This window comes from Xiphophorus couchianus, chromosome 10, assembly GCF_001444195.1.
Source record: "Xiphophorus couchianus chromosome 10, X_couchianus-1.0, whole genome shotgun sequence".
Lineage (NCBI taxonomy): Eukaryota > Metazoa > Chordata > Actinopteri > Cyprinodontiformes > Poeciliidae > Xiphophorus > Xiphophorus couchianus.
Window position 1 is genome coordinate 11,132,625 of NC_040237.1, and position 18,852 is coordinate 11,151,476.

Genomic DNA, 18,852 nt, shown 5'->3' on the forward strand with positions numbered 1-18,852 from the left:
TTGAACCTTATAATTTTTCTTTCTCTGGATAATCTCAAGAGAAAAACGTATGTTTCTGCCTACGAGTCATCTATTTCTTTTTTGATGTATTTTTCCTCAGCAGATATTAATCTGCTGGACTATTTGGCACATTTGATTAGTTATTTAAGATTTTATTTTATTTTTTTACTTTTTGCCTTGTAGAAGTAGTTGTTTTTGAATGTATGACAAAATGTCATTTTGACACATACTTTTTGTTTGTAGACAAAGACTGTATTGCAACAGGTAATGCTGGCTTAAACAAAAAAAAGAGAAATGTGATCGTTTGTAAAATACAATAAAATTTAATAATAGCATAAACAATCTCAGAGAGGCAAACATGAAACACTGCAGAGACACTGTCTCTCCATTTTGTGATAATTCTTATTTTAAAATGAAATGTCATAGCTGTCATAAATGTAGTTGCTGGATAGCTGCATTCTTGGAAGTGCCTTCTTTTGCATTATTTTAGGAAATAGTGGCTAAACGTTGGAATAATGAAATATTTTCAGTTATAAGTCTGCCATCTAGGCAATTATTTCTTCACATTTTCATTTTGAGGACCATCACCACTATTATTCAAATAAATGTAACATTCTTGTAGCACAGCAATGGATATATATGTTTTCACAATTGTTTACATGTCTTTGAACGTTTTGTCATTGTTTCATGATGCAGCCACAAACTTCAGTTTATTTCATTGGTAATCTGTACGATATACCACCACAAAAACTAAATTGTGAAGGGAAAGGAAATGATACTTGTGTTTATGTTTACCTTTTAATTTAATTTGTAATCAGCCACTATTTTTGAGAAGCACCTTTCTCTGCCTTTAGAGCCACAAGCTTTTCTGTGCAGCCTTGTGTTTCTACCAGCTTTGCTCATCAAAAGACTGAAATCTTTAGCAGTTTTTTAAAATTTTTTATTTCAGTATGGTGATACTGAAATCACCATACTGCATCCAATTCAGATCCAATTCTGCAACAAAGAGGAGTTTGGCTCCACCTAGCGTGTTTGAATAACGCAGTCGTGGGCTGATGTATTCGTAACAATCTGAAATAGAGGGATCGGGTCTTGTTACAATCGTAAATAAGGAATATAAATGTGTTACGTGTAGAGTTGGGCGACCATTTACAGAGTTGTATCTGTTTACAGCATGTTGTTTGTTTTTGTTTCAGCTAGAATTTTTTTTTTTTTTCTAAAGTTCCCACCCCTCCCATTCCCTCTGCATTTTTTAAAGCCAAGAAGCTGCAACGGTCTACAATATCAATGTGAATATTTATGGTTCATTGTAAAATAATATAAATAGTTTTTATGTAAGGTTAAATAACATCTTCGATTTTGTTCTTTTGACGTGCGCAGTGTGTCTTTTTTTTTTTTTTTTTACATGCCGTGGCAGTACAAAGGTCCGAGGTGTACGTGAACACCTCAGTCGCTGCGTCTGTGAGAAACAGACGGGAAATCTCAGGGCTGCGTCAACTGACAACAAATGTAAGTTTTATGACTTTATCTTAAAGTTTTCTTATAACTCACTGGGTTGTTTTGAACGAACTAACGCTTACAACATTTTTTTTTGTGCCGGTTTTAACATGTGTTTGCGGTACACTCTGAAATACTATTTTGGTTTCGGTTTTAAGAAGTTTTGTTCTGTCGTTTTTATATAATCACGCGTTAAACGTAATTAAAAATGACTTGAGCACATTAATGACTTGAGTACTTTCGGTTGTTTATGTTTGTTGTAAAGTGATTCGTTAATCCTAAAGATATGAGTAAGCAGTTTTGTAACAACCGAAAGCAAAATTCTAAATGCGCATGAAGGCGTATAAACAATGCCAGGAAGAATGTAGGCTGGCAACACAAGGGAGCTGCTTTCTGACGTTAAACTAGCCGATCTGTGCTCACTGTTTACTGCAATCAAGCTTATGGGATGTCGTGTGTTTCGTTGTAAGACGGTAGGTCGGTATGGAGACCTTCCCAGAGGCAGCAGCAGCAGCGACTGATCCCCCGGCTTGCACCTTCTCTCAGGTGGTCTTCATCGATATCCCGTACTCATACCCGCCTTCCAGCCCCATTACCTGCCGCTTCACTCTCAATGCTGCCTTCCAGCCAAATCCCAGGGACTGGGTGGGCATCTTCAAGGTGGACTACCTCACTTACATTTTGTTTACAGTCATAATAAATTCGAGCTACTAGCCAGATTTTTCCTCCTTTTTAAATCAAACTCACGTAAGATGTAGATTATTACTTTTATAACAACTTGTCGTGGTCAGTTTTTCTAGTTAGTGTGCCATTTTGTCCCAAGTGTACCTTTGTATTAAGTAGGTCTCCATACACACAGGCAGGGGTGGGCAACTGCAGGCCTCGAGGGCCGGTCTCCTGCAACTTTTAGATGCGTCTCTACTTCAACACACCTGAGTCAAATAATGAGATCATTAGCAGGACTCTGGAAAACGTGACTGAACTTAGGAGGTGATTCAGCTGTTGGATTCAAGTGTGTCGGACCAGGGAGACAACTAAGAGTTGCAGGACACCGGCCCTCGAGGACCAGGATTGACCACCCCTGCACACAGGGCTCGCTTGACATCACGTGAGGATGAGGAGGCCTCAGTGACCTTTGCCCCATGTCTTCCCCCTCTCTCAACCCACTTTCCTGTCTGACACCTGTGAAATAAAGGCCACTAGAACTGACAAAACCTTTTTAAAAAATCAGTCAACATTGCTCATCCTCCATGTTTAGCCATGCTACACTTTAGCCTGTTGTGATGTCATCAACCCAAACACAGAAAGAAGTTGTTTTTTTTCCCCCTTAAGGTGTTTTGTAAAATCCTGAAGTGAAAATTCATACTTTGTCAATATACTGTGTTTTATTGCTAGTGGGGGAAAAAATGCCTGCCACTGGATAGTATCTTAAATTAGTATGTTTTTCTGTTTGTTTGTTTTGTGTTTTTGACCAGGTGGGGTGGAGCTCAACAAAGGATTATCACACATTTGTGTGGGTGGAGGCAGTCCATGATGCTCAACAGACAGAGATGAGACAAGCTGTGTTTAAAGGTAAGTTTCACTTTCTCTGCATGGCGAAAGACCTTGTTTCCTGTTTGTCATGTACACTCATCGTTGTGAGTCACGTCTACACTTTGTGAGCAAAAATAACCTTGAAATCTGACTTTGCAAATAACTGTAGCATGAAGACGAATCCTGTTTAATACTGTTTTACATCCAGTGGATTTTCATCTGGGAGTGATTTACTTTAAACATGGAGTTCATAAGACGGTGAAAAATGTCAAATATTTTGAATTTACTAATAAAGTAGCAATTGTAATACTCAGATATTTTTTTGTTAACATGTCCCAAATAATTTTGGTAAAATGGGGAGGATTTAGCTCAGACTCCCCTAAAATGTTCCGAGTAAAACTAGAATGACAGGTGTTTTTTTTGTTTTATTAATTGATGTGCTGCATTTGGCACCTTTGCCTAAAAAAAGTATCGTAGCTTGGAAAACTACTGTATGCTGCAATTCTGCAACCAAGTGGTGCAGTGGTATCTGCAGCAAAGAAGAAAAAAAAATCACTTTTTAAATTAGTGAAATTCATGCCCATGCCAGTTCCACCTTAAGGAAAAATGCAATAGAGTTGGGTTTATGGCCCAGTCTTCCAACTAGAAGACAACCAAATGAAGCTACAGCGCAGCACCATTTGCATGCAGAACTCCTGTTGGGGTTGTGATAAACGGTTGAACAACTCAATATTTTGTGTTCTATAGTTGATAATTGGAGATTTTTCTAATAAAAAAACAAATATTTAGGAAAATCTGTTAAAACTCTTATCTACAATTTGCAAAACTCTACAGCGGTTTTCTTAGCACATATTGTCTGAGACGTCTGACCAATGTTGATGTTCAGCCGTCTGTTTATTTAAAATTTGTTGCTAATTTTTAAAGTGTTTTTAACATTTTTACTGACTAAAAATGTACATATTCATACAAATATGTATAAAAGTAACAAGGTTACAATCTAGCATAAAAGTTCATCCAGTTTGCTCTTTCACTTTCCTACCAGAGTACTACCTGCCTAAAGACGAGATCGAGTACTACCAGTTCTGCTACATTGACAACAGCGGGCAGGTCCGAGGAGCCAGCACTCCTTTCTGTTTCAGAAATCCATCAGAACAAAACACAGAGAGCATCGCAGATGATGACCTGCTGGTTATCACGACTCAGGTATCCCATGCAAATATGTACATAGATTTAGTTATGTAAATCTAGCTCACGTAACTGCTGGAAATAACCAAAACTGGACTCCACACTTAAAAAAATCATTTTAGTTTTCCTATTTAAGTCTCAGGGAACTGAAGTGACTTTCCCTACAGTTGCGATAAGAGCAAATCAAACTTTCCAAATGCTAAGAGACAATCTGCAATAAACTAAATTGAAGGTGAAGGTTCTGCATTCACACTGCCGTTTGGTCATTTCCATAAAGTTGTACTGCCTGGGATTTACGTAAATAAACATTATTATAAGGAAGTGAGCATATATATGTCACCTATGGTGCTTGTAGTTCCCATTTTGTTGTATTTTATTAATCTTTTAAAGTGGTCTTCAGGTTTTCTGAAGCTCTTTCAAATTTTTCTTGTTAATGTGGATAAAGAGCCAATTTAACACTTATAAAACAGACATTCCTCGTGATACATGACTGTTATATCCGCTTTACATCTTTATAATTGGACTTCAACATAATTGGTGATTTAAATTCCGGCTTGTTGATTTCGGCAACTTGTATTTAACCACAGGAGCAAGTTGAACAGAGTCAACGTGAGAAAGCTGAGCTGCAGAATCAGCTGGATCTGATGAGAGCAGAAAACGAAACCTTAAAAAGGGCTTTGCTGAAGAATCAGAAGGATATCAGCAGCTCCAAGGTAAACCCATCAGGGTTCCTTTACTCATTGTCCAACACAGAGGGTCATTAAACTTTAAAGTGAACTTTGATAAGTTGACGGAGCGTGTTTGATTTGTTCAGGAGCAGAACGACCAGACAGAGGCAGAAATGGCTAAACTGATCAAAGAAATGGATCAGGTGAAGGAGCACAACGAAAAACTCAAGAACACACTGCAGCTGCAGATGAAGGAGAACGACCGCTTAAAGGTTTGTCATCAGTTCGTGGTGAAACTTAAGCTGAATTGTCAGGATAAAAAGCTAAATTTGATGCTGCTGCTACTTGCTAGGAGGAGATGGTGATTGAAATGACCAAGCGGATGGAAATCCAGAAACAAAACTCCACAGAGCAGGAAAAACTGAGCTCTCTGTCATCTAGAAGTAATGAGGTAACATGGTTTCACTTTCTCATTAAACTGGAACGTATGGCAGCCTCTTCCTATGCTCATTTGTATCCATATTATTTCTTAAGGAGAAATATGATCGAGCAGTGATGAAGATCAATCAGATGAAAGAGGAGCACGAGGAGCTGAAAGGGAAGCTGGATGCACAAAGTGATGAGATTGCCAAGTAATGTTTGTACTTTCTGTTTTTTCTTCTGGAAAAAAAAGTTTTTCTTTTAAATGTCAGTGGACATTTTATATTCTGCCCCCTTTACTCTGTTAATCCAAAAAACAAAACAAAAAAATGCATTTCAACCAATTGCCTTCAGGATATAACTTGACTTAATAATTTAATCTTAGTATAAACTATAACTGTTCTGTGAATTATCCTTATTATTGATAGCTGCCCATATCAGCTGCAATAAGAACAACATGAATATTAGCATCCCCATATTGAAAACATTGTTAGTTATGTAACCAAACTGATTTGCTGACATATAAGATTGGCAAACCTATTCATACTTTTCCATAAAACTCTGTTTTGTGTGATTTCAGGCTGAATTCTAAACTCAGAGAAGCAGACCGGGACTTGTCAAACATATTTGACCGCTTTCAGCTTCTGCAGGTAGACCTACAGTTCTTCTTTTTTCAGAAGTGCACAGTTTTAGCCTTATTAAGGGTTTAAAATGCGCCTTAGGCGAGGCTAACAGGAGGTCACCGAAACATCCATCAATCGTCGTAAAATGTGTGCTTTCTCGTTACCAGGTTGACCTTCAGAGCACCACCAAAGAGAAGGATCGGATCTTTCTAGAACTGCAAAAGCTGCAAAGCGTCAAAGGCAACATGGATGAAGTGAGAAGGGAGAACCAGGAATTGAGCAGGAGGCTTTCACAGCAAGATTCACTGCAAAGGGCTCCACAGGACGACCTCACGGTACTTTTTTTTTTTTTTTTTTAAACAAGGAACTGAATCCCTCTTCAAAATACCGCTGAACAGATTTCAGGTAAATGTGATGAGGCTTACTGAAGCGTCCTCTTCAGGCGCAGTGTCAGACTCTTTCCAAGCAGCTGCAGGATGCGCAGGCGAAGCTGCTGGCCGAGAGAGAGGAGAAGAGGGCCGTCACCAGGCAATGTGAGTTTGCAGAAAACGAGCTGCGGGACGTCAAGGAGCAGCTAACAAGTTTGGCCCAAAATTGTGAGATGGAGCAACGCCAAAGCAGCAAATTTGAGGTAAATCTAGGTTAATTTCAGTTTGCATTTCAAAGAAAAAGATGCTATTTACCTTTATCAATCTGAAAAGGGAATTATTTTTGCACAAATTTCATCACACATTTAGAGAAGCAACAATATCTGTATCTGTCTTGGATTAAGATGCATTTTAGTCTCAATTTATATAATTATACTTCAGACTTAAATTCAGTGAGAACTGATGATTTATGTAGTGAGGGTTTAATTTTATTATTAGTCACACAAAGGTCTATTTCTTAATGACTTAATTAAATAAAAACTACAAAAAGAAGCCAAGATGGAACTAATTTACTACTCTAGAAACTAACTCTCAGGGGATACATTTTCTGAGTAAGAAATTAAATATTCAGAGTATTTTCTAATATAACTAAAGTGTTATTTTAATCAAAAGTTTATTAACCTCAAAAGAGACTATAAAATGGATTTATGGTTTTGTGTCTGATTTTGTCATTGATTGCTTTTTTTGTATTAAATGAACTGAAGAGCCATTGACAGAATAATGTTCGTGATGTTTTTCTCTTGTATAATGATGGTCATTCTTCTTCTGTATATTCTCAGATGCAGGTCAGGGAGTTGAATGCAATGTTGGCAGATAAGGACATCGCCATTGAAGATAAGGAACAGGAGATCAGGCTGATCAAACAAGAGAGAGATGAGCTCAGCAGAGAAGTCCAGGTACATGTAGAACAAAATCTGCACCAAATCCAAATCTCCTACATGATTTCAGAAATCTGAACCATCTTCATTCTCTCAGGTTCTCCAAGGTGACATTGAGAGGCTTCGCTCACATTACGCAAACATCACCTCACCTGTGGCTGAAGAGATGCCCTACTTGCAGCCAGACCCCATCGTAGCAGGCAGCGACGCTCCTGCCATCCGTGACCAGCAGGACATCCTGGGTCAGCCGGAGCACATATACAGCACCATAGGTGAGGAACGGACGCGTGGTCAGGCAGAACCAGGGGTGGTCGTCTGTTGTTCTAAAAGCTTACTCAAATCACAAAACAAGTATTTATTTGAAAAGATTTCCAGAATTTTTTTTTTTCAGATTACAGTCTGATGGGTTTTTTTGTTTTGTTTTTTTCAGAAATAGTTTACGTGTCATAATGTTCAGTCCTTTAACAAAAAGATATTGTTACATTTCTGGTCATTGACCTGCTGGTTTTAATTTGGTACAGTTCTTATTTCTTATTAGGCGCTTTTAAATAACAAAAAATAAAATACTTCTAATATGTTTTCCAGAGAAATGTAAAACATTTATGGTCAAATAAAGCAAAGTCACAAGGCCGTCTCTCTGCATTACTGAAAATCCAGTAACTCAAACACAAATGATCTGCTATTTTGCACATCTCAAAATTTAGACAAACTTAACTATACATACACCTTCTACCTGCGAGCTAAATCCCACGATTTCACCTGCTCCTCTCATCTCCGTGAACCGCAGTGGCGCCACCATGATGTAGCATGTAGTTGGTCAGTGCAGCGGTGCAGGTGTGAACTTTGTCCTTTTATTGCATCCTGGAGGCCTCTTGTTATCTGAGTACGGACTGTCAGGGTTAATGTTTCTGTGACACATAAAACGCAACATGTCATATTTGTTGTGTTTTCCAGTGCGCCATTAATGAATCTCTAAGCAGTTCTATTTTTAAGCTCTCGTGAGATGGAGATCAAAGTGATTTATATGTAGTTTTTTGACACAATGCATCATTTCCACCATATTGATGACTGAAAAGACTTTCATAATGCCAATAAATGGCATCAGTCAGTGTTATCTATTGTGTGTTGCAAAAGAATTCATATTGAATGTATTTTATTTGGATTCTATATAACAAACCAAGACCAAGTAGAGCACGATTATGGAGTAGAGGGAAAATGATGCATTGGTTTTCAAAAGTTTTTACAAATACAAACCTGAGAGGTCCGTGTTGTGTTTACGTTCGGAGTACTGAGTCACCTGGTGAGACACTTTTTACTGCAGTCAAAGGTCAAAGTTCTCCATCTGTCCTTTTTCCAGCTTTGTTTTTAGCTCCGTCCGTGTTCCCATCAATTCTGACCAGTTTTCCCACCTCTTCTGAAGAAAAGCGTCCCCACAGTACCGTGCTGACACCACCATGTTTCCACCATGATTGCTTTTCCAACACACTCAGTGTTTTGCAAATAAGAAGCACATTCTTCCAATATTTTTCTGTAGCCGAATACAAATGAACTCCATTCCTTTCAGATCTCTCCTTGTAAAGAAAAAACCCTGGAAATCTTCATTTTCCACCCTTTTCTCTTTTTGATCATATCACTTTTTACAATCTTTAAAAAATGTCAAACATCTTAATTTGTTTTTAACTAAATGACTTTATTCCTTTTCTTTTACAGATAGCTTGGTGGTACCAGCAGATGAAGAGGTGAGTCATATAATTTTCTTCAGCACAAAACATATCAACTTGTGAGACAAACACATTCTATACAGTTAAAATACTTAGAATAACTGATCAGGAGCTGATAATCTGTTGATTCGTACTAGTTGGGTCTTTACTGCAAAGTTCTCTGTATAAAGTTACACGTGAGTTTAGTTGCATAAATACTTCAAAGAACTTTTATGACCGTGTGCTGCAGACATATTTGAGTATTTGTTTACGTTTTCATGTTCCAGATGTAATTTGTTTGCTTTAGACTCTTTAGTAGCGACATCTGATTAATGCAAGTTAGGAACAGAGATACAGTTTCTACATTCTTGGTCATAAGTTTGTATCCAGTTTTGCATTGAGTTTAACCAAAGAAATGCAACAAATTGTGTCTTTGTGACAGGCTACTGGTAGTAAAGTCCCTAAAATTGCATATTTAATTTTGGGGGTTTTTGTGTGTATTCACGCAATAATACTTCATCTCTTGAGCTTAGGTGCTTTTATGTCGGAGTGATTAGGTCATGGTTAGGAGACCAACATGGAAAATATTTCACCTAAAATGACCAGGTACTGAACCACAAATAAGGGAAAAAAATGGAGCCCAGATGCAAAAGAAAAACCAGAAAACACTGAGACCTTAAATGCATTTTTTTTAACGATTACAAGAAAGTACATCAGCTTGGAAGCAGAGAAATTATTTTTATTATACTGAAGGAGATATTAGGCACAAATTAGACCTGAATAAGAGAGAGACAACAGCACAAATTTAAAAAGCAGCATTCATATTTCTGAAACACTCCTCCCATTCCAAAAGAAATGACGAATGTTTTTGGAAGTAGAATAAAATAATTTGAATGTTGCATTAATAAGTAATAACATACAAATGTCTTAGACGAGTCACAGATTACACCTTATTACATATCAAACAAACATTTCAGCTCATCGGCGTAGAAAAGCTCGATGCTGTCCCGCGCTCCTACCAAAACACATGAATGGGGAAAACATCCCTTAGCACACATGATCCCTGGATGTCCACATGAGCGACTGTTTACTGTTTATTTTTAAAGTGGACTTAAAACATAATCCCTTCCTCCTTCTCTCTTGACGCCCTATTTCTGGCAGCCGGCGCGGGTGTGTCGTCACTGCCAGGAGAGCTTCCCCGGCATAACCCAGCTGGAGCTGGAGCAGCATGAGCAGAGTCACCGAGTGTGTCCGTTCTGCACGGTGATCTGCGACAGCATGGAGCAGTCCATATTCGAAGACCACGTCTACGGCCACGAGCTGTGAGAGCCTCGTCATCGTCTCTGATGGGTCTCATTGGTTTAAAAAAAAAACAAGAAAAAAAAAACTGACCTTAGCATAAGCTTGTCATTTTAGTTCCAGAAGCTTCTCTAGACCTGAAACCTGCTAGAATGATAAGCTGTCACATCCACATATGGAGAGCTAAACATCTTGAAATCATACCACATTTATTTCTGCTTTTTGTGTTACATTTCTTCAAGTGATTTAATTAAATGAAAAAAATGCATTGCGTATAATAAACACGTAGGAAATGCCTTAGAAATAATATTATTAAATATCGGGATAGAATAATTCATTTCCAATCATAGATGAATGACCCTTAATGACCAAAATGTTGGGAAACCACAATGAATGATAACCCAGCAGGATTGGTCAGATTTAAAGGTAGTTTGATCTGCAGAAAGTCTGGGCTATTGGATCCTTCAACAACTGCCTGATATATAGATGTGCCAGTTGATTCATTAACTTACCCGTCACTTATCTGTGTAAGTGGCAAATTAGTCCTTTCCTTCTGAGAGCTTCACTGTTCTCATCAATATCTGTTTATTATATCTTTTAATTTGGCATCATTATTCATCCATGTTCCATATTTACAGGCTAAAACTGAGCAGACTGCGTATGCAGGACAGAGGTGGATTGTTATTTTGTTTTTGGGAGTTCAGATTTAATATTTGTGGGGGGAAAATAGACTAAATTCAAAGCTTTTCTTGTATTTTATCAACATATTGAGATCTGAGGCTTAATTCTTGTTTTTATTTTTCTTTATCTAGTAACTTACTGTTTTGTTTTGAAGTCAGTGCCAGCAATGTACAACAGTCCCATAAAACAGAATGTCAAAGCAGAAAAAAAATATATATATACTGATCAAACCAACTATATGATAACTGTATTTCGTTCAACTTATTTTAAAAATGAACAAAATCTGTCGCATCTGTTAAATTTCAAAATAATCATGTAAATTAGCTTGTTATATAGTACACCGTTTTTTGTTCTGCTGTTTATAGAGTAATATTAGTGATGCTAAGCAGCATTACATTAATAGGATGGATTCCTTTAGTTTCCACACTGTGACTCTCCGGGTCTACAAGTTTAACCTTGCAGTGACGTGCGGTCAGGGGAGGCAGGTGAGGCAGTGCCTCACCAGCCATCATGGAAAGAAAGAAAATATATAATCATAAAGTAATTTAAATTGTTATATTCATCCGGTGGTTTGTACTAAAAAATATTTATTTTTCATGTAGCTTCACCAATTTCGATTTTTATTTGTTTTTATTTTCTTATTTTCCCATTGAAATGCTTGGAAGCGATGCCGGTGAGGCAGCAGCGAGCTCTGCCTCACCTTGGATTGCGCAACCCCTGGCTCTGCGCTGGCTGCTAAGCGGAGAGAGCCTGTTGCTGTACGGCGTCAATAAAATGGTTTAAACAAATTTATTATGTGAACTTATTTCCAATAATTTAGCTTATGTATATAATGTACAGTGCTTTTTGTCACCAACTGTGTTTGTGTAACGTGTTTCGTGTAATGAGCGATTATAAACGGCAGAGAACAGGTTCGTGGTGAGGCAGGCAGTTCTCTTGCCTCATGGCAGGGGGCGCTCAAGATCCCAGACGTTCGTCTTGTTCACTCCTCAACTGCCGAGTAAGTGACAGCGAGCTAGGCTAAACGATTCGGGAAGCAAGTCAAGTGCAGCGATAGATTATAATAGAGATAGTGATTTTTTTCCTCTCGCTTATCCCGACTTTCGACATGGATGACTACATTACAACACTAAAAAAGTTTTCTCAAGTGGACTTTCAATCGAAGCAGGAGATAATAACCAAAGGAAGACCAACGCCGGAGCTGAAAGGTTTGTATGTGTAAGGATGCAGAAGTGAAACATAACCTGTAAACTGCTGTCAATCTATGCATCTATTTGCAAATCTGATTCTGATGACGTCAGTGCCTCACCAGCTATGAACCTCACCGCACGTCACTGTAACCTTGGTACTGGTAACCGACCCGTACCAACCTAATGATCAAACGGTAGAAAACTATTGGATATTATTGTACTGGGTTTTTTTTTTTATATAAAAAATTATTGGTAATATTCAGTAAACATCCATAAAATGAACACATCGTGTTCAATAATTACCATCAGCATAAAAACTGCAACAGACTTGTTTAATTGTTGGAAGTGACTAAAAATGAGTTGGATTTCTGAAATTTATAGAGAATTTGACCAAATTTACTTTGTTTGATCTTAATTATCACTGAAATATATCAGTTAGTATGATTATCATTATTCAGTAGTCATTGAGAACCTCAAGTGCTTTTGTTTGAGCTTTCTCTTACACAAAAAATACAATTTAGAAAATCCAACAGACCAAAAATCTTAAAAAAAAAAAAAAAAAAAGCCTTAAAAGGTTTCAAGCTGAATAACCTGTGGGACTCTGTGGGAGCAGGGCAGTTACAGCAAACAATTAGGGTTTAAACAGCATTTAGAGGTTAATGTATTCACCAAAGCTTTGCACCTTTGACATTATATCACAAATTCTGGTCTGCCATACTGAGATCAGACTGTATTTAATATTATCTGATGAATTTCAAGTGTATCCTGGGTGAGAACGAGCGAAACCGACGAGAAGTGTGCATCACTGGAAATACTGTCTGCTGGTTTTGCTGCGTAATAAAAGCTCATACGACAAATCTGGTGTAAAGTTTTTTTCTTTAAAAGATTTCTTTATACAAGAAATTTTTAACATTTACATGTGTAGCACACAGAGGAATTCTCCAATAATTACAAAAAAAACAACCCTCCACCAAGATTACACTGAATTTCCCATCCAATCACGCGATAAAAAAGTATTCACACCCCTTCCCTTGAACTTTTCCACATTGTCTCACCGCTTCCTGAACATATCACCCAGAAGGCGAAACATGGTGGTGGCGGCATCATGCTATGGGGATAGTTTTCTTCAGCAGGGAGAGAGCAGGTTAATGGGGAAGAAGGATGGAGCTAAATATCAGAATAAATGACAACAGTCATACAAGTCATTTTGCTGGAGATGGTGTGCATTACTCATTTTTTAAAAAAAATTTAATTATTTTTTTTATGTTTCATTAACATATTAAAGACTGAGTGGTGTCATGTAGGTTTTGCAGCTGTAGGCAAGTTTTACAGTACAACAATGGCTCTTTCCTGGTTTAGATGAAAGCGTATTCATGTGCTAGAATGGTCCAGTTAAAGTCCAGAAATCAATCCAATTGAGAATCTTGAAGTTGGGTTTTTGAAACTGTTTTTCTCAGAGATGCCCTCCATCCCATCCGACAGAGCTTGAGGCAAGAAAACTGGCAAAAATCTCAATCTCCTCAGAGCTGCAGGTGTAATTACAGCTCTTAGTATTGAGCCTAGTATTAGTATTTTAGGCTAAATACTAAACACACCACATTTTGTAGATTTTTATTTGTAAAAAAAGCACATACAATCTTTCTTCATGTAGAGTTCCTATAAAATACACCGTCACTTGCGACTGTAATGTCACAAATATGAGAAGGTTCAAGGTGTGTGAATACTTTTGCAACCCACTGTATCCGTGAAAGGGAAAAACCGTCGCCTTCTCGAGTCCGATGCTTGACGTGACGCCCGTCCGTCCGTCCGTCCATCCATCGGCTCCAGGCAGAGAACCTGCCCTTTCTGGCATCACATCAGTGAACGCCTCCACCAGTCACAATATAACAATCCACCCACAAATCTCCCTAAGGCGTCATCTGATTGGCCTCCTCGGGCGTGACATCATGAGAGGTCAGCTCGGAGAAGAGCGCTGGCAGCCAGTACTGAGCCTCCCCGGCTGCTTGAGAGTCCAGCCAGGCCAAGCCTTCTTTCAGCAGATGATCCTGGAAATACGAGGAGCCAGACATGCAGAATATGAGAACATGGAGTTCCGGCAGGGGGCTTCTTGTTTATTTAGGTAACTTGTATTCAACCCTAAAGACATTTTATTGCTACATTTCAGCACTGGTACATAGTTTGATGGGAGTGGGGGGCTCTGTTTGCTGCGTAGTTACATTTCCTGTCTCCATTTGTATTGATCAGGACAAAAAGTCTCAGGAGTCTTGCTACCAAATGACACATAAAAATATCATGAGTAAAAACAAAAAAAAAAAAACACTGATAAAAAAAAGATAGCACCAAAATGTAAGAATGTTGAAATGAAGAATCCTTACAAAGTTTTAAAAAAAAAAAAAAGAATTTGAATTTAAAAGCTTTTTATCATCTTTATTTAGTGTTTTACACTTGTTGTGACTTTACTTCCTTATCAGACTCCCTTGTAAAATAAATTTTTAATCTCGAGGATTTTCTGGTAAAACAAAACACAATACAGACTTCTGGAGCCCTTCTTTAGGTAAGAACATAAATACCTTTTTAGCATAAGAGTCAACGACTGCATCAGATAAGGATCTACTAAAGTCCCAAGCAAATATATTAATTTTTAAGACTTAACTAAATGGCACATCCAGAATTTGTCGATTAGCAAAGGTAAAATACTTATTCACATTTTTGCAATCTAATAATAACAAACTTGCAAAATAAGTGCATACAAACGTTAGTGGGAATCGGCACTTTATTAATGCTAAAGGGTTTAAATGTGACCTGGTTGCTTAAGCAGACTGCTGGGTAACTCACCAGCACGTGACACGCCCGTTCTTTCTCCCATTTCAGGCTGCCTTTGATCTCGCTTACAGTGACGTATCCTTTGTTCTACAAACCGAGGAAGAAACAAATTACTTCACTCTGCAGCAAACAGACACAAACTTCGGTTTTGTAATGAAAAACCTAATTTTTCAAGCAGGAAATCGGAGAAGCAGATATTTTTGGTGGGAAAAAAAACTCAGCTGGTGTTTTACGGGGCCCACTTGAGGCAAGTCCATAGGTTTAAGCTGTTTAACTGTGATACGGATATGCAGATCAGCACACGCAACGAGTTTGCAATGCCTCAGCCACAAATTTTCCCTGGACTTTTATGCATCTACAAACAATAATTCATCTAAGTGGTGAATAACATAACCAGATTAGTCAAATTTCAAACATAAGAGATAATTACTTATTGATTTTTTTAGGTTTTAGATACCTCCATCTTGTTTAGTAGTGTCTTAAGCGCACATACGGTGAAGCTCCATTTAATCATAAAGAAAGGAGAATCACAGGTAACTGATAACTAGTTTAACTAGTTACACCTAGTTGTTTAAATCGAGGGCATGTCAAGGGAGGAATCTGGTATTCCGTAATGTTTGTTCAGTTACACATTGATGATGTACAAAATGAAATGTGCTTGGATTAGTTATTTAATTACAGCTTCATACATCTGGATTCGCGTGTATGCAGTTTTCTCAATGTAAATCTTCGCCAGTGCACGGTAGATGATGGATGAATTAAAATCAGCGACACTGTAATTCGGTCATATCTCTGTTTTCCAACAGCTGATGTTAGCTGTCACGAGAGACTGCCAAGTGGCCTGTCAGAAATGGTCATCATCTTAATGAATGCTCACAAAAACTCCCCAAATGGTCTCGACTCTTTGTGTTACCTCTGCAAGCTGTAAAACGACAGTGTGATCCATGTTCAGTTCTGCTGGGACCGACTGGACCAGGTAAGAGCCGCCAACGGGAATCATCCCAAAACCGTTTCCCATCACCTTCAGTTTCTTTATGGCTCTGACCAAGTCGTCTCTGTGGAGGATGAGTTCAGCCGTTCAGAAGACACACGCAGCATGGATCACTGAGACGTGATGCAGATTGGATCAAACGCAATTTGACCCGTTGAGGAACTTACTGGCTCACGTCCTGAGCATATTTACCCCGACCCTTCAGCACCCTCTGGTGGAGCTCGTCCAGAGTAATGAGTCCTGACACACACAAACACCGCAGAGGATAAGAATGTGTGTGAGATGTTTTCACTCAACAAGCTCATTTTGATAAACCGAGGCACAAAGCTGGAGTGTTCATACGCCGGGAACTTTTTCAGAGTTTGTTCCATTAGAACCTCAAACTTATGAATATTCGACTGGGATTTCTGGTTAAGTCTTGGGTTTTTATGTTTGTCCTCCATTAACTTCATCCATCTTCCCATTAGCATAACTAGCTTTCCTGTCCCTGTTAAAGAAATGCATGCCTACAGTTAGAAATATCATGATAACAAATAAATTAATTAATAATAAATTGTCCCAGTAATTATTTTGATAAATGATACGTTTTTAGACCATTTTCAAGTGTCATATTGACAATAACATAACAATGCAATTTTGCTCTGTCAACGACCAATAAACTTCACTCTTGTAAAGAACACTTGACACTGGAACAGCAAGATATTTTAAATGCTCAAAGTAAAACACAACAACCAAAAACAATAAACAGAATGAAAAAACACTTGCAACCAAAAACAATAAATAAAACAGAATGAAAAAACACTTGCAACCAAAAGCATAACTAAAATAGATTATGGTTTCTTTGTAAACAATATTGCCCTTCGAAAAAATATTAATCATCAAAGTGGAATTTGTCAGGCTCATTTTAATTTATTATGTGGTTCATTGATTAACTGGTTGTTGTGACACAATCATTTGAAGTTGTAGTAAAAGTTCAAAGGCCATTATTTTGTAAATTACTGTTGCTGTCTGGAGGTGGCTATAATCTTAAGGACTGAGTTGACACTTAGAGACAGAGTTGTAACTTTTGAGCTCCGGTGAAAACATTGAGAACTAATCATCTTTCAAAAAACCCAAACTCAAACCTCCATTTCTGTGTTTCAGGGCGAGACACACTTCAATGATCTGTACCCCCAGCTCATAGTAGAAATCTCCCACACCGAGCATCTCGGACCAAAAGCCTTTACCAGCTGTGGAAAAAAGGAGACATTTCAAAGTGTCAGTTGAGGCTTCATTGAAAGGAAAGTGAGGAAAACGTATGAAAAAGAATCAGGATTTTCTTACAAGCTAGCGGGTCAACGCCAATGGTGGCACACATCTCCTGAAACTGGACCCTGAACTGGGGGTTCTTACGGATCTCTTGTTTGTGCTTGCTGGCAAACTCCTCAAGGTTGGATTTGAACGTTTCCAACTGTTTTGACATCTGGCCCATAAACAAAACACACAGAATCAGTGAATAAGGTGCTATTTCTGTATGGTAAATATATACATCAAAACAAACAAGGCAGACTCAAACACAAGCTCACCTGAACTATCTGGTCCTCTGCGAGTACAGTTCCTCTTTCTTTGTATTTGGCCTAAAGAAAAGTAACAAACAGAGTAGGCATTCAGGGACTGGACATTTTAGAAGTAGAAACATTTATGTAAAAGAGCAGGAAGCCTTGAGGGAATCATCTATGAAACATACAATCACAATCTATAAGTGAATTATGAACTCCCAGGGTTCTCTTTAGCTTTCATCACAATGTTAGACAGATGTTTGATTTAAATGAACTTCTATTTCCTTGGCATACGAGAGTCAAAAAATGTAACTTTTTAACTCCACAAAACATTTTGTAACCTTAAATCACTGTCTTTATGATGACATTTTGGCATCACAGCTGATGATTTACATATTTCACTTCAAAATTTAATAAAGTATTGTCACATTCACCTGTATCTTTATATTGGATTCAATTGATCAAACTAAATGAAAACAAAGCATTATTCAAGACTTTTCATCGTCTTTGAAAACCAGGCTTATAAGTCACTATATAGTGACAGAGACGTTGAAATAGTGACGTAAATCTTATGAAAACAGCTGTAAACCTACCTCTGCTAGCTTCTTTTTAGCTATCGCCCCAGCACCAACACCTCTGCGATGCATTTTGTCGAGATTTGGATCAAATATTGTATATAACGACCCGAACGTCGGTTAATTTCACCACACGAACAGTGCAGATCTGTTTTATTTCATAGTAAACAACGAGAAATGTCTTAACTGCAGACCATAGAGTGAAGCTCCACCGGAAACGTGTTACTTTCACTTCCGCTGGCCTGGCGAGCCGCTACCGGAAGTACGTAACTCTACTGACGAAATTTTGTGAACATGTCTCTTATTTTTTTTGTTTTTTATTATTATTTTTTGGGGGGTGGGGAAGGGTACAGTGAGGGGGGTTACAATTTGATTCGTACATATATATATATATATATATATATATATATATATATATATATATATATATATATATATATATATATATATATATATAATAATCAGACAAAAACGTCATCATAATAATGTTTAAAAATATTCAATCAGAAAATTTGAGGTTTTAGATTTAAAGTCATGATGATGATGGGACTCAAAGTCATAAATATATCAATAAAGTATCGTTTAAAATGTATAAGTCCTAGTAATTCTGCAACCTTCGATGTTTGAGTGAGATTATACAATAGACGGATGGATGGATGGATGGATGGATGGATGGATGGATTACCACTCAAAAAATAAAATAATGTTGAATTTTGAAGAAAATTGAGAGATAATTGAGAATACTGAGATTAAAACTCGGAATTATGAATTACACTCCAAAATTATAGAATGTAAGAATCATAATTTTGAGTCAAAGTTATAA

At 37.7% G+C, this 18,852-nt stretch overlaps 2 protein-coding genes across 2 annotated transcripts; one reads left to right on the plus strand and one right to left on the minus strand.

Moving 5' to 3' along the window:
• The first annotated feature begins 1,391 nt into the window (after positions 1-1,391).
• calcoco2 (calcium binding and coiled-coil domain 2) lies at positions 1,392-11,115 on the plus strand. Its single transcript, XM_028029562.1, has 15 exons — positions 1,392-1,509; positions 1,968-2,157; positions 2,973-3,069; positions 4,073-4,233; positions 4,803-4,928; positions 5,030-5,155; positions 5,236-5,334; positions 5,418-5,515; positions 5,884-5,953; positions 6,094-6,261; positions 6,369-6,557; positions 7,134-7,250; positions 7,330-7,504; positions 8,943-8,971; positions 10,094-11,115. The coding sequence occupies exons 2-15, from the start codon at positions 1,981-1,983 to the stop codon at positions 10,256-10,258; spliced, it is 1,797 nt and encodes a 598-aa protein (XP_027885363.1). The 5' UTR covers positions 1,392-1,509; positions 1,968-1,980; the 3' UTR covers positions 10,259-11,115.
• Positions 11,116-12,551: 1,436 nt separating this feature from the next.
• On the minus strand, positions 12,552-18,282 carry snf8 (SNF8 subunit of ESCRT-II). Its single transcript, XM_028029563.1, has 8 exons — positions 18,048-18,282; positions 17,482-17,532; positions 17,240-17,378; positions 17,041-17,145; positions 16,084-16,156; positions 15,839-15,980; positions 14,938-15,012; positions 12,552-14,147 (listed from the first exon to the last, which is right to left on the minus strand). The coding sequence occupies exons 1-8, from the start codon at positions 18,099-18,101 to the stop codon at positions 14,010-14,012; spliced, it is 777 nt and encodes a 258-aa protein (XP_027885364.1). The 5' UTR covers positions 18,102-18,282; the 3' UTR covers positions 12,552-14,009.
• Between the last annotated feature and the right edge of the window lie 570 nt (positions 18,283-18,852).

Coding starts and splice junctions, on each gene's coding strand:
- snf8 (XM_028029563.1), bottom strand. CDS start 18,101: ATGCATCGCAGAGGTGTTGGTGCTGGGGCGATAGCTAAAAAGAAGCTA. Junction 15,013..15,838: donor TCGTTTTACAGCTTGCAGAG/GTAACACAAAGA, acceptor CTCGGTTTGTAG/AACAAAGGATACGTCACTGT. Junction 14,148..14,937: donor AACGGGCGTGTCACGTGCTG/GTGAGTTACCCA, acceptor TCGTATTTCCAG/GATCATCTGCTGAAAGAAGG.
- calcoco2 (XM_028029562.1), top strand. CDS start 1,981: ATGGAGACCTTCCCAGAGGCAGCAGCAGCAGCGACTGATCCCCCGGCT. Junction 7,251..7,329: donor AGCTCAGCAGAGAAGTCCAG/GTACATGTAGAA, acceptor TCATTCTCTCAG/GTTCTCCAAGGTGACATTGA. Junction 7,505..8,942: donor GCACATATACAGCACCATAG/GTGAGGAACGGA, acceptor TTTCTTTTACAG/ATAGCTTGGTGGTACCAGCA.